The sequence below is a fragment of the Gadus macrocephalus genome, chromosome 6 (assembly GCF_031168955.1).
Source record: "Gadus macrocephalus chromosome 6, ASM3116895v1".
In the NCBI taxonomy this organism is placed as follows: Eukaryota; Metazoa; Chordata; class Actinopteri; order Gadiformes; family Gadidae; genus Gadus; species Gadus macrocephalus.
In genome coordinates, this window is record NC_082387.1 from 20099377 (window position 1) to 20114308 (window position 14932).

The 14932-nt window shown below is 47.8% G+C and overlaps 1 protein-coding gene across 1 annotated transcript in view; it reads left to right on the forward strand.

Moving 5' to 3' along the window:
• Positions 1-3282: 3282 nt before the first annotated feature.
• Positions 3283-14932, forward strand: part of LOC132459121 (fibroblast growth factor receptor 1-A-like) — a 25129-nt gene continuing 13479 nt past the window's right edge. Inside the window, exons 1-4 of the mRNA XM_060053499.1 lie at positions 3283-3893; positions 8403-8554; positions 12696-12944; positions 14133-14252. Coding sequence (XP_059909482.1) covers positions 8464-8554; positions 12696-12944; positions 14133-14252 — 460 coding nt within the window. The 5' untranslated portion in view covers positions 3283-3893; positions 8403-8463. The remainder of the gene's footprint in view (positions 3894-8402; positions 8555-12695; positions 12945-14132; positions 14253-14932) is intronic.

A 14932-nucleotide genomic window follows, 5' to 3' on the forward strand; every position in this document is an offset into this window, starting at 1 on the left:
ACACCCACACAAGCAAAATGACACACACACATGCACACACTGACACTCACACCCACAAGGACAAACACAATCAGACACATAAGCAAAATGACACACAAACACAATCACACACAAGCAAAATGACACGCATGCACACTCACAATCACACACAAGCAAAATGACACGCATGCACACTCACAACCACATACACAAACATACATATACACGCGCGCACCAAAGCACATATGCACACAAAGTCACTCACACGCACATACAAACACACACACCCACAAAGGGGGTCTTCAATCTGCCTCAGACAACAGCCTGCATAAAGGCTCCTGAAGGCCACAACGGCGTCATGTCAAAGAGCTGGAAGAGGTAGGGGGGCGGGGGGTTTCTGTCTTTGTGTGTGTGTATGTGTGTTATTTGGGGTGGGGGGGATGGGTCGAGTATAGCTGGAGTCTGCTGGTGGAGGTGGAGGTGGTGTTTTTGTGTGTGTGGCGGGGGGTTGCAGGCCCCCATACAAGATGGGGGGCCCGCTGATGGATGAATGAGGGGCTGGGCCTCTGCAGCGAGGGGCTGGGTCTCTGCAGCGAGGGGCTGGGTCTCTGCAGAGGGCCCGTCGAGGCTCTGGGTGCACAGAGGAGGATATTTGTACTTCCAGGGTAACAATGGAATGCAAACAAGAGAGGGAAGGACAATCAAACAGACCACTCTGGGCTGTGAAGAAGCTGCTAGGGAAATCGCCATGCAAAGTCTCTGGGGCGATATTGTCCCGTCTGAGCCCAGCGCGGCCGGCTGTTTGTTCCCAGGCTGACTCGCGGCTTTGCCTATCTTTGGTTTGCTTTTGCATAAGGGCATTCTGGGCTCCTACATATTGTCCGGCAGATTTCCTTAGACTGAAAGGAAGAGAGGAGTGATCACAAGTGCCCCGCCTGATCTTAACACAGAGTGGAGTCTGTAGGATACAGCTTTTGTCTTCTCCGACGGGGTGAAGATTCAACTGACAGACACAGCCCAAAGTGCCCAACAGGCTCAGAAAATAATGGAAATGAACCAAGTCATTCATCTCCCTGTGAATGAATCCACCCCATCCATCATTTCTCTGACTTTTATGTTATGCAACTATTTGGCTTTGACTTCAAGGTCGATTACCTCGTATGCTATTGCCAAACGAGACCTCATGTTAGTTTTTCCATATCATTTTATGCCCACCACTTCAATACTGATAGGGAGGCAGGATACATAGCCTTGTACATCATCAGAAACCATAAAAAAATGAACTGATGTCCCTCTGTCTCAATAAACAATTTAGCAAAGAACTTGGCTGGTCAACCAGTGTTGGAGCATACCAAAAGTGGATTGTTTTCGTTCTCCTTCCCCGCCTCACTCCAGATAAGACGTCAATCCCAGTCCCACAGCACGGCCGTGTGCTCTTCTTAGGACTAGTGTGGAGGAACACATCCCAACACTACTTTGACGGCACATGTTCCTTATTCCTACATGTTTACTCTCTACTCTGGCAGTGTGGATCTATCTTCACCGCTCGCTGACACACACCCCCAGGATCACCCCATCAGTAAGACCAGAGAGAAGGAGAAGTGATGACGTTAAAGCGGCGCCTATAAAAGCGGTCACTTGTGAAACCGTACCGAACATCAAAGTCTGGTGCTGTGCGCGCCTAGCCAATATCTGCTCCAATGAAACGGTAAGATGTGGTTGGTTTGTAGGCCTCCACTCTCCCTGTTACTGTTGGGCTCGTAAACATTGCTCGGTTTAGAATACCCTAGTAGTGGCTTTTAGACTTGCTGTTCTCCTTTAGTGCAAATGTTCTCTTTTAACTTTCCTGAAGGGGCTTGTTCAGAGTGAAACGACAGCCTTGGCATGTTTACTTGGACAGAAACAATTGTATCAATTTATGGCCATGTGACTGATCAGCCTTTTGAAAGAAATTCTGAGTTCTTTTTTACTGATAACCATGCACACTGCATGTGAAATGCTGCCCTATTTTTAAAAAGCTCAAAATGATTTGTATGGATCAATATCATTTTTTTCAATTGTTTGGTTCATCGCCTCATTCCTGAATCATGTCTGAAACGCTCACTGCATTCTCTAACGCCTCAGTGAGTCTCGTCTTTACAGACAGAGGTCAACGTCCCTGTTTCCTCCTTGGTGGGAAGCAGACTTGAGATCAGTGGGTCATCTGGGTAAAAACCTTGCAGTTTTACAGACCAAACATAACACTGTAGCTCCAGTGTTGTGTTACACACCTTCATTCATACTCTCCATACGTTCCATATAAGGAACATGAATCACACTGCTTCATCTTGTGGACAATAATCCCGGGCTTGGAGTTATTTGAATCTATCAACCATGAAGGTTTATGTTTCCAGTATGCTGTAACCAACATAATAGCATTGGTTTGTTGTTTTCGTGTTGACTAACTAACAGATGAGTAACCAGGCTGATTTGCTCTCTCAGGCTCTCTAAAAGGCTCTATCAGTTGGCATTGCAACAGATGTCTGCACAACACTGCCTTCAGTGGAGGTTGAAGAACAATGCAAGGTTAATGCAACGGTAAAATATGTTCAAGCGTCATTCCTCCACTCCCTTTTCCCCGTCTCCTTTCATCTGACGACCAAGCTGAGATTAATTTGTCAGTCAGCTGTATTGGTTATCAATCACTTGGAGACGTTGACTGGGTATCAAAGACCACATGATGATCCTTAGATATATATGTGTTTGATGAGGCACAATATTTTTAAGGGATTCATTTACTTGCCAGATGCATCTTCCACTGTTGAGGTCTTTGAAATGCTGCCAATAGCCTACTATCCTTATGTCACCACAATAAAGGCATTCCATAGCTGCCCTGGACGGCACGTTAATGAACAAAGTCAACCTCCTGCACACATATCAGCTCGTACATTTCTTATATTCTATATCATTTATATTTTTCACACAATTAATAATACTTTCTGTAAACATATCATTTGTGTAGCGTTTTGTAAACATCGACAGTTTATTTTGTTTATCTATTTCGTTGAGGTCATCCCTGTCCTGGTTTGTCCACCGTGCGTCCATATGTTATGTAAAGACACTTCATTTTGCCATCACATTCATTTTTGTGATGGCAAAAAGCTATTTTCTATGAAGTAGGCCCACAATAGGACCTCGGAATAAAGTAAAACCAAGTGTTGCTCTACCTATGCTCTGGGAGAACTACAATCCCAGAATGCTCGGCCGGCCCGGGCCGGGGGGAGAGAGAGGCTGAGAGGGGTGAGGAGGGACGGGGGAGAGGGCTCTTCTAGCCTCCAGGATGCGCCTAGTCTGAGATCGGAGGGGGGAGGAATCCACAAGTCGTGCAGCTCGTCGTCTTGAAGCCCAGCGCCCGGAACGCTCCGAACAGTTCTACGCTGTAGATCACCTGGCTTTCACTTCAAAGAGCTCGAATTCTTCAACCACTTTTTGTGTTGTAAGTTTCCAAAGTTTAGGAAGTAGTTGGTCGGAGCTGAGTTGACTCCCCCACCGGGAGCGAAAGGATTTGGGATCGAGTCCTACAGCATAGCGAGGCTACACCGCGTCTCCTCCACCAAACGAATCTCTGCCGCCGGTTATTCTGATCCAGAGGAGCTCTGAACCGGAGAAGATCGCTCGGTAAAGCTTATTTTTTCCCGGTCCGCGGGGTCCACAGGTCCACGCTTGGCTGAGTACCGGGGCTTTGATGCTCGGTCGGTGAAACACGCTCCAGTCCGCCGGAGGGTTTTTGTTCGCTGGTTTTTGTTCGTAACTTGTCGCGGACCTCAGAACTGAGCTGGATTTTTATTCGTGTTTTTGAAAGTTTTCACCATCCCGAGCCGTGGAGTTTCTCCATCAAACTAGCCCGGGTTCACCCTGCAGAGCTTCGTTTAAAGGTGAGTTAATGGTTCAGGTATATAAAGTCCGAATTGTGATTAAAGTTTCTAGTTAGATTCTGTCTGCTCAACGGACTGGAGGGTTTTGATTTCTTGTTTTAATGAGACCTAAAAGGCTTGGCTGTAATGTTAGGGTAGGCCTATGTGTTTTCAGATGTATTCAGGTAATCTCTATTTTTGAACGATGAATCAGAAAACGACTATGTCCTGGTTCTTAACTATTTTTTGTAGGCTATTACTAGAAATTAAGGGAAACAATCCACGCCACCATGGCGGTGCTTTTGGGAAAACAAGTCCACCCCCAAAGCTCCCCCGGGGCCCCTGGCAGTAAAGCCCCTCTCAGGAGGAAAACACTAATGTCCTGCATGGTCTGAACTTCTGAAAAACAGTGAAACACACTTCATGTTAAACGCCATCAACGTTTTTCATGCTTATCTGATCATGATTTTTGGTGATTTGCAATAAACATTATATTGTGAGTGTCATCTTCTAAATCAGCAGCACTTGCTGATAAGTCTATATTTTTACCCTGTGTGTTACACATCAGACTGATAAGCTGCTTCTTGAAATGCAGGTATCTAGTCTTACAGATGGCCATTGAACAGCTTCTATTGTATAAATAGACACAAAATGAAACTGTGTGTGTAAATGTAATTCTTTGCAGGAAACATCATTATACCATAATAGCGTTTTGAAATGTAGGTAAATGGAACATTGTAAATATTTTCGGTCACAATCAGATATTTTCTGACCTGAGATATTTTTGCTTTTTTAAACGTATACACGGAAAGACTCCTAATTTTACTGAAATACCAAATTTATTTGGTTTGCCGAGGTAGCTACAATAATAGTGTTACGTTGACTGGGACATATATTTAATCCATGGACATGTATTAAATGGTCTATGTAAATGGTTTGAGAACATGGCCCTCGGTTGGGCTGGCTTTAGGAAGAGTGTGTGACAGTGGAAGACAGATGTTATGAACCGAAGAGTGACTTGGCATGGTCATATTGTTTGCGATACACCAAATTCCACGCGTAAGTCCATTTAATTTGCACGTCACTGCAAACCCCCCCCCCCCCTCCTCATGGATCATACGAGCGGGGTGTGAACACTGGGAGGCAGTGATTTCAATTCCAAGTAGGGACCACCCAACAAGAACGATAAGCCCGTCTGCCCGAGAGATAACTGTGTCCGTGAACCGTTCCCCACAGTGGAGCACTGGCTATCCCAGGGATATATGTTGTTGTGCTGGTTACTCTAGTCAGCGGTGCTGGAGGATCCTTTGTAGCACGATGAGACCACTGTGGCATGTTTGTTTTGTTTGGGCTGGGGCCCCGGGGCCCTGTCCAGTGCGGTAACACGAACTGCAGCCCTGAATTACACGGGGCTGGTGGAGGAGCCCGCAGACGGCCTCTCCCCCGGCAGAGAGCTGATGGAGGGCAAGGAGCCGCCGCTGCTGAACGTGAGCAGGGGAGCGGAGGCAGCGAGAGCACTGAGCGCTAACGGTGCCTGGTCCTGTGGACCTAGCCCTCTGCCTATGGCACTAGACCTCTAGTGGGCCCCCATACCTCTGCCTGGGGCCCCAGACCTCTGCCTGTGACGCTATACCTCTGACTGTGGATTGGGTCTCTTGTATGACGTTGTTGAAATCTGGCTTCTGTTCTGTAAGGGCAGAGGAAGTTACGGCTACGATGTTCATCGTGTCAAATGACTAAAGAGACAATTTGGGAGAGCGTAAAATACTATGTTTGATGGGTATCAAATGATGTGCTCTTCCTACCTCTCACTGTCCTTTCAGGGAAGCCCCAGTTGGAGTGACATGAGTAAGGAGTGCTCTCTATCTCTGAGATCTAGTAGCTATGCCTCTGGAACTCCTTTTTCGTAGCTTGGGGCTATAATAACAACAGTCAGACTATAGGAAGCTTAATAATTTAGAATTCAAAAAGAATTCCCAAACAGTGTTATGGATGCATATTGCATTGCTGCAACACTGTTTCGTTTTTTTTTTTTTTTCGGTTGAAAAAAAAAATGACATGAATGATGAGCTCCAGCTTACACCCCTCTACTTCTGTTTTGGTCTTCACCCAAGATCAGCTCAACTTCTGCTCCGCCGGAAGGTGGAAACGGAAAGACATTCACTAGCCCTGCCAAGTAGCGTAGCGTGTTTGAACAAGACACCACTCTGCCAAACGGCCCTCACCGAGCTGCAGTGACACCAAAAAGCTAGGGGGCGGGGCTCCAGGTGTTGAGTGTGTGACCCCCCCCCCCAAAGGTGTCCTTAGTCAATTTGGTGTCTCCAAAGTAAACAAAGGCAGATTTGATTTGCTAATTCATTCTCTGTGATGCAAAGCATCTACATTTATCTCATTTTGTCGATATTCAATACTGACCTCTTCAAGTAATTACTTTCAGAGATTATTTCATTACTTGGTCCCGTTAGTTTTTTTGTTATTTCATTAGTGTCTCCAAGACGGTTCTTTAGATTAACAAGTGTGAATTGTGTTTCCCCTCATGAAGTTTGCTCTCTATGCATGCGGAGGCGGTCTTCATTAGCCAGACTTCAGCCATTGTTGCAAATGAAATGACCGGCCATCCCTCCCTCTAAATGAGACGGAGTACGTTGCTAAATGGGGGGCTGCAGTACTTGGGGGGGCCCAATTTATATTGTGGCGCCTCAGCGTGAGCAGGCCTGCGTGAGCTCTGGGGCCGACGCTTCCGGGCACTCGGATCCTCCTAAGACCAGCCTGGCCTGCTGCTCATGGGACATGCACTACATACTTTTTACACTTCATTGAGCATCCATCACTCTATCGTCCCACATGCGTTTCAGTTTACCTGATGAGAACCTTTTCTCTTCTTGCGCAGCCATAAATATTGACACACACACACACACACACACACACACACACACACACACACACACACACACACACACACACACACACACACACACACACACACACACACACACACACACACAAAGAAAGAAAGCCCTGTTGTCTTAGTGGTACTGGTGGAAGCCGAGGGAATGTGATTGGCTGTTGGCTTTTTGCACTTCCTGATGCCTGGCAGCAGAAGTGGATTTCTTGGAACGTTACCAAACACTGACTCACTGCTCCGAGCCGGGATGACCAGGCGTCTTTATCCCTGCTGGACCCGGGCTGAGCCCACTCAGCTGTGGAACACTGGGCCATTCTTGGAAAGTGAAATTGAATTGGGTTTGAAGGGAAACACAATGAACCTTTGAATGATGGACACAACAACAACAATGGCCGTCCGGCGCAGAGCCCAAGCTGCGTCCTGCACACACAGGCTGGAGCTTCTTCAACAGGGCTACAAAGATACAACTCCTTCTCTCTAATGAGTTCATTCCTGCTGAACGGAGAGCAGGCCATTGGGGTTTGGAGGAAGGGTTTGTAGGGCATCAGGGCTGAGATGGCTTCCAGCCTGACTGGTCACATGTAGAAGAGAGTAGGACACAGTAGGACACCGTGAGCGCTGGCCACTCCCAGCCTGGCGAGCGTGGGAGCGTGCGCTGGCGGCGGGGGTCATGTGGGGGCTGGGACCAGAACCAACTGCAGGGCCGTAGATCTGGAAGTGTGGAAATTATAGTTTGGCTGTCCCTCCACAGGGTGTCACGTAACGGACCGAGTTCAGTTTTTTACTCGTAACAAATTCCTCAAGAAGGATTATGGGGGTTAGGGGGCGAGTGTTAACCTCCCTGGCCAGATGCTGCAGAGGTGATGATGTGAGCAGATGTGCCTCTGTGCACGTCACCACTAAACTGACGCTATGTGTGCAATGTCCTCACTGATGGTGTAATGTCAACAATATCAATAGGGTCACAACCAACATGGTGTGTGTGTGTGTGTGTGTGTGTGTGTGTGTGTGTGTGTGTGTGTGTGTGTGTGTGTGTGTGTGTGTGTGTGTGTGTGTGTGTGTGTGTGTGTGTGTGTGTGTGTGTGTGTGTGTGTGTGTGTGTGTGTGTGTGTGTGTGTGTGAGATCCATCTTCTAGTGTTATCTGGTTCTTTCCTGAATTAAATAACATGTATTTATTTATTCTTGCACTTAAAAATAGTAATTCGAATTGTGTGGCATCTTATCCTAGCTATATTTGTTGGATACGGGGAATCAGGTAACCTTAAAATTGTTAATGCGTTGCACTTGTTTCTATGAACATCCTGACTGAACTGCGATATATTGATTATTTTTCTTCTGACAAATGTACTTATTGTAAGTCGCTTTGGATAAAAGCTTCAGATCACAATATTCTGACACGGGTAAACCAGTATTTACTTTGTACATTTGGACCAAAATTGTTTAGATCTAGAAATATAAAATGGTCTAAAACTTGTTTTAGTTAAGGAATGAAAGAAAAATAAGATATGTAGTTAGCTTTTTCTTGTGGCTTGTGTTATGCACTAGAGGAAATAATTGATTAAATAGTGATGATAGTCCTATGATTTCTGATTTTTAAGTTGCCTCGTTTATTTTCTTCTTTCAGATTAGCACTGCCTGAATGGAGTGCCTTTTACAGAGGTGCCAGCAGATTTAGGTCCTGCTACATGATGGGGCCCAGCATGCTACTGGTCTTGGCTCTCTGTGCCCATGTGTTGCCAGCTCAGTCGCGGCCTGCTAGCGCTACGGCAGATGAAGGTAAGATCACTTTTCAAACCTTTTATTTCTCAAAATCTTTTCTTGCATGTCAGTATTTGTCGAAGGCTACTTTGTATACTGTCTTATGAAATTATTGGAAACGGTACCCGCCCGGGGGGGAAATGCCAAAGTTCCACTTTCCTCAAGTAAATCCCACAACATTCCTGTGTCTTCTGCACCCCGCCCCCACAGGCTGGCCAACACCTCAGCTCTCCTTTTAGAACGCTCTTCTTCAGACCCAAATGTTATTTTCTGTTATTTACAGATACTTTCTCTCTAATTTCCCTGCTCACTAGAAGTATGCCCTCAAATGTAAATGTCTTTATTCACTGTCTTTTTCATAAAGTGGCTTTTAGAACTCCCCATTGGAGAAATTGCGGAAGAAAACCGTACCCTGATCTAATCACTGCACAAGTTCAGTTCCGAAACGGGGGAAGAAGACATTGAAATTGAAGCCCTAAAAATGCGTCTCTTGGACAGCTTCCAGCGGGGTAATGGCTGCCTGGACTTGCAGGAGTTTGGATGTTTACACTCGGTATTTCGGAAGTGGAGCACAGCCGAAGAATATGATAAAGCCCTGCATTATAATTAGAGTAATTATGCGAGAGGTTCCCTCCTTGGCAGCTAGCCCGAAAATAAAGTTGGCAGTGCTATGTTTGAAGCGGGAGTGGGGTAGGGAGGGGTAAATGAGTTCCATGTGTAGCCCAGGGCCCGCTCACTACCTAGCTACTCTCCTTTGTAATGAAAAGGTATTTGTTGTCACCGAGAGATAAGTTAACTGCCAGTGAAACCATAAATTAGCGAGGTTTCTTTTCTCAGGGAAAAAGGAAAGACGAGGCTTCTCTGAGCACACACCCTTATCCACGAAGATTAGGTTCCAGGAGTCTTGTTTTCTGCTCAGGCTCAGGCGCTGGTTTGACTGGGTGGGGGAGGGATGGTTGATGGGTTTGTACCCTGCACCCGGTGCTCAATCACCAAATGGCCAGGTACTATCTATGCGCCGCTTCCAACCCCCCCCCCCCCCCCCGCCCCGAGCCTGGGAATGCGCCCCCCCCTCTGCAACACCCCACCAAGTCTCAGCTGTCCACAAACAATCACACAGGGAACATTTGGTCGCATTCTTTTTGTCTCGAGTGAGGAAACCAAATGTTTGTATGGAAATGTTTTTTTAACTAATGTCCCCACTTACTTGTTTTGTTGTGTGGTTTAATAGAGAAGCTATGTTCTGGAATTGTGGAATTTTTTTGTAGACAACATTCACCGCTCATGGCTCTGAGTTAGAACGAGGCGATTCAGATTTGAAGCACAGTCGAAGCCTGCTTGATCACCTTTGTCCTTTCTGGCTTGTCAATCTGGACTTTCTTCAGACAGGGCATGTCCACAGGGCAGATACAGGGGTGTCAGTCAAAAACACTGAGCTATTGAAACATGTTTCTCCTCCCTCTTGTGTGTAAGATCTGCTGTCAGAGCAGACCAAAGGCTGACCCTGCAGCAGAGTTGTTCTTTGGGGGTTTTGGGGAGCAGACCCTCTCAGCCCTGCTGGATATTAGAATGAAAGTACAACCTTTCAGCGAGACATCCTCGCCCTTCTTTTGTCCGGAGGGAGACACCATATGGGCCCGTGAGCTGGTTGCCGTAACTCCCATTGAGATTAGAAATAGCGTTAAGCTAATTTGTCCCCGCAGGACCACTGTCGTTGGGTCCAGCGTGGCTCGTATGGGCTGAATGTCAATAGCCTGATTTGCTCGTGAAAGGTTTTCTACTGGAGTTCTTTCAGACCCGCTCATTGAATTCCTGCAGCTTGCTAATGGGCATTGTGCTATTCTCCGGCTACCCCAGACCCCCCCCCCCCCCCCCCCAGCTCCGCTGCTATTGTCACTTATCAATTCTTCTGTCTCCTCCCTGCCCCCCTCCCACCCCTTCACTCTGGTCTGACAGGGCTGTGGGAGGGGGGGGGCGCTGGCCAGCATGTGTGTTTTTCGCTGGGCAGAATTTCCGCGGCTCAAGCGAACCAACTTTGCTGCACTCAACCACCACTCTGTTGACGGCCGGGCAGGAAATCCCAGCAGTCATTCAACCAGAGTATTGCTTCCTATCTGCGACTCCCCAGCCCCCCTCGACTGGCGCCAGCTCGCAGGCTCCGGTTTTTTCTGTCTTTTTCTGGGTGTTATTTTTGCTCGGTTGCTTGTTTTACTAAACCGTGAACTCGCAGACCTGTGTGTTTTTGGTAATCTCTAACAATCTCTTTCATGATTGGTGTAATTAGGATGATTTTAAGGGATGTCAGTCAGTTCTCCCCCCCCCCCCCCCCCCCGGAATGGTGGAAGGGCTGCATTCCAGCGGGGAAACGCTCCCAAATATGATCCTTAATCCACGTTAATCCAATCATGGAGCGGGAGGATTAATCCCCAACAACATCCTGTTCAAAGGAAACATCCCCTGCACCTCAGCGACGCCCCTGGAAGAAAAAAAACATAAAGTGGGAATTACCGTGGAAAAACACTTGTTGAGCAGAAGTATTTTCTGGCAAACTTTAATATCCCAACATTTCTTTTAACAACCGACATAAATGTGATTTGCTGCGGTTATTTCTGGCACTTGAACATCCTGTGCACGATACGAACGTCGTACTTTAGAAACCTGAGGCTTCACACGGTGACGCCGGCTCAGGGTTGGGGTTTCAGGAGCAGATCCTCACCGCCTGCTCAAAAAAAAAAAACCAGTCATCTTTATGGGGCTCAGTGGCTTTATGAGTCTGCTGCCAGATTAACAACCGGGATGATGACGCTGTCTTATCAGGGCCGTTCACATCTAAAGGGCAAGGGGCACACACACACACACACACACACACACACACACACACACACACACACACACACACACACACACACACACACACACACACACACACACACACACACACACACACACACACACACACACACACACACACACACACACACACACAGAGACACACACAGAGAGACACACACAGAGAGACACACACAGAGAGACACACAGAGAGAGAGAGAGAGTGCGCAGGCTGGTGGTGTTCAGGATGACGCTAGCCCCACCCTACGCCCCTCTCCTCTCCCCTCGGCTGGTGTTGTTTTGGAGGAGAAAGTCGATCTGTCCCTCTGGCCTCTTTTCCTGCCCGGATTAGGGGCCGACCGACGCATGTGATCCAGGAAATACCTTTACTAGACCCGACCGGGGTCGCCATAGCAACTGGCACTAGAACCTGCCGCTGCAGGCCCTCTCTTGCTCGTCCCTGTGCACACACGCTGCCTCGCTCTCTCATTTGCACCCCCCCACCCTCATTGTCTGAAGGCCTTTGTTGTGATGGAGGGAGGGTGGATTAATGTGGCAGGGTTTGCTGACGTTGTTCTGAGGCTGCGCCTAATATGGGCGCGTTTCCGGCTGGGTGGGAGGCGGCCTCACAGCCGCGTGTGTCAGAGCGACGGTCTGCTTGTCTCCCATGAGGTCCGCAGAGTACCGTCTCCCAACTGGGCTCTGACTGTCTCACTGTTGTTGCTAAGAATCACATTTGCTCAGTCATGTAAAAAAATATATATATTATATGCATATATAATTAACTTTTAGCAAAAAAATAAATTAAAAAAAAAAGTTGGGGGGAGGGGCTCAGGTGTGTCTCTCGGCGCCCCCTCCATTGTGTCATTCCTCTGAATGAATCTCACCTTCCTCTCTCAAGTAGCTCCTGGCCGGCCGGCCGTCGCCGCGACCAATTTGGACGGCGGTTTAATTAGAGGAAGCGGTCGCCATGATTGCGCCCTTCAGAATTTTTTAGGGGGATTATAAAAAGAGGTTGCTTGGTAATTCCTCTCAGCCCTCTAACCCTGTCTCATGTCCTTTAATTGATCTTTATGGTCCCCTCATCCATTACTTCATCCAATTATTATTATTGAGAAGCCATCACCTAACCATTATACTTTTTTTAATAGTGTCGAGTTTCTATAGTCATGAAATGACAGGTTTGATTTTTTTTGATTTGTTCCTTATTAAAGTTTTTCCACGGAGAATGTCTTGTGTCCGTAAAGACCCCAACACGGTGGTCTCCCACCGTCTGAGCTCTGCTAGCTGTGGTCCGTTCCTCCTCACCCCATCGGCCCCTCTCCCCCAGGCCCCGCCCCGGAGCTCCCGGCCGAGCTCTTCACCCTGTACCCCGGGGACCGCCTGGACCTGGACTGCCCCTCCAAGGACTCCCTCCAGGCCGCCGTCAACTGGACCAAGGACCAGGCGGCGCTCACCGACGACGAGCACACGCGGCTCCACGGCGCGCAGCTGGAGATCGAGACGGTGGAGCCGTCCGACTCGGGCCTCTACGCCTGCACCTCCTTCGGCAACTACAGCGTGTTCTTCAACGTGTCTGGTGAGCAGCGGCTCGGGTCTGCAGGGGGGAAGGGGTTCAACCGTAGCCATGCGTCGACCCTCACCTGACCCAAATCTCGTTCAGGAGCTGGAAAAGTCCTGTTGTTGTTGTTGTTGTTGTTTATTCTCTTGGTCATCTTGCTAGGACGTGGAGTGGGCACAAGGGGTACTGCACGTTGTTTTCTTGTGGGCACCTTGTGTGCCCTCCCCTTTAGTGGGCCCTCACTTAGTTGGCCCTCACTAAGTGTGCCCTTACTTAGTGTGACTTCACTTAGTGGGCCATCACTAAGTGGGCCCTCCCCTTTAGTGTGCCCTTAATTAGTGTGCCCTCCCTTTAGTCTGCCCACACTAAGTGGGCCCTCCCCTTGGTTTGCCCTGCCCCTTGGTTTGCCCTGCCCCTTGGTTTGCCCTGCCCCTTGGTTTGCCCTCCATTAGTGGGTCTTCACAGTGGGGCATCACTCCAACCCACCAAAGCTGAAGACCAAAGTCCAGAAAGTTGAGCCAGAATAGCATTGCTAGATATTTTGGGTACAGACGTGTTTGTTGACTGTGTGTCTCACAGTGTGCGGTCCAGATGTTGTTCAGACCAAACATCCTACATGCATGCACCCAGGATAGAAGCCTTCCTCACATCCACATCAGCCTCTAGCTCGTCTGCCTCATGGTTCTGTTTATGAGACAGTTGCATTCTCCTAGCAGGTTGACCTCGTGTACTGACCAAGATTTATTTAAAATTAAACTGAAGAAACATTTCCCCTGCTGTGGCTGATATGACGGTGAGGGACGTTATGCTGTGTTTGGTCGTCAACCTTTCTGAAGACATTTTGCGTCCTGCCTCATAGACATGCTCTATTTATAGAAAAATCAATACAACATTTAGTTTGTAAAGCATGAGTGCATGTGTAATGAATACTGAATAAATGAAATCTGGAAACACTTAAGCTTCGAATGGATACATTTGACTCTGATCTAATAATTGCTAACTTACTTGGTCTGATTATTGATTTTTGGCATTATCTTCTATGAAGCTCAAAGCATCATGTGATGCTCATGCACACAACTCCAGTTTTTAGCCAAACATTCATATCTTAAAGGCGTTCGTTGTAGCAGGAGGGCCTTCTGCCTCGGTCTCCAGGAGAATATTCTGAGGTCCCCTATGATTTATTCACAATTCCTCCTCTTCTTCCAGTGGATACGCTGGCGTCCTCTGAGGATGACGACGAAGAGGAAGAGTCCTCCTCCGAGGAGGCTAAACTCCTGGGCAGTGGGAAACTGCTACGTAAGTGTTTGCTGACATCGCCCTCCGAATGACATCGTCCTGCTCTTCCCTCTTATTCTTCTGTTTCTGCAAATCCACTCGGCAGCAGCGAAAACACATGTTATCTGAGGACATGGAGCGTTTTCTGATGAATGAATGAATGAATGAATGAGTGTTTGAACACCCCGGAGGGCTATGATTCAGCCGCTGTGGTTACGGCGTGCGTGCCGCTACAATATACGCTCCCTCATCTCCAACATCTGGATGAGGGATTTCACTTATGGTGAATCACAACTCTCTCGGGGTGTGTGTGTGTGTGTGTGTGTGTGTGTGTGTATGTGTACTCGCAAAAGGAACGCCATCCAGTCAACCGCTGTGGTGAACCTTGGGATTTTTTGCTCATGAGTCTGCCGGGCCATTGAGTCACCCAGGCATGGTCAGCTACTAGCAATACTACTACTACTGCTCTGCCCCTCCCGACATCTCCCCTCCTCCCTACCCCCGCCCAGCGCAAGCATCCTGAGCTAGCGCCCAGAGATAGCTTACTGGTCTGAACACAGCCAACTACTGGTTCTCTGGTTTTTACCACACGTTGGATGCAGAGTTGAAAGAACAAAAAAATATAAGGGGTTCAGGAAATAAACGCAATGGATATTAGTGTTTTACTTTGAGTGCTATTCTGTATACAAGAGACACCGAAATAGTTCATAAAGTATTTGGCCTTTTATTAT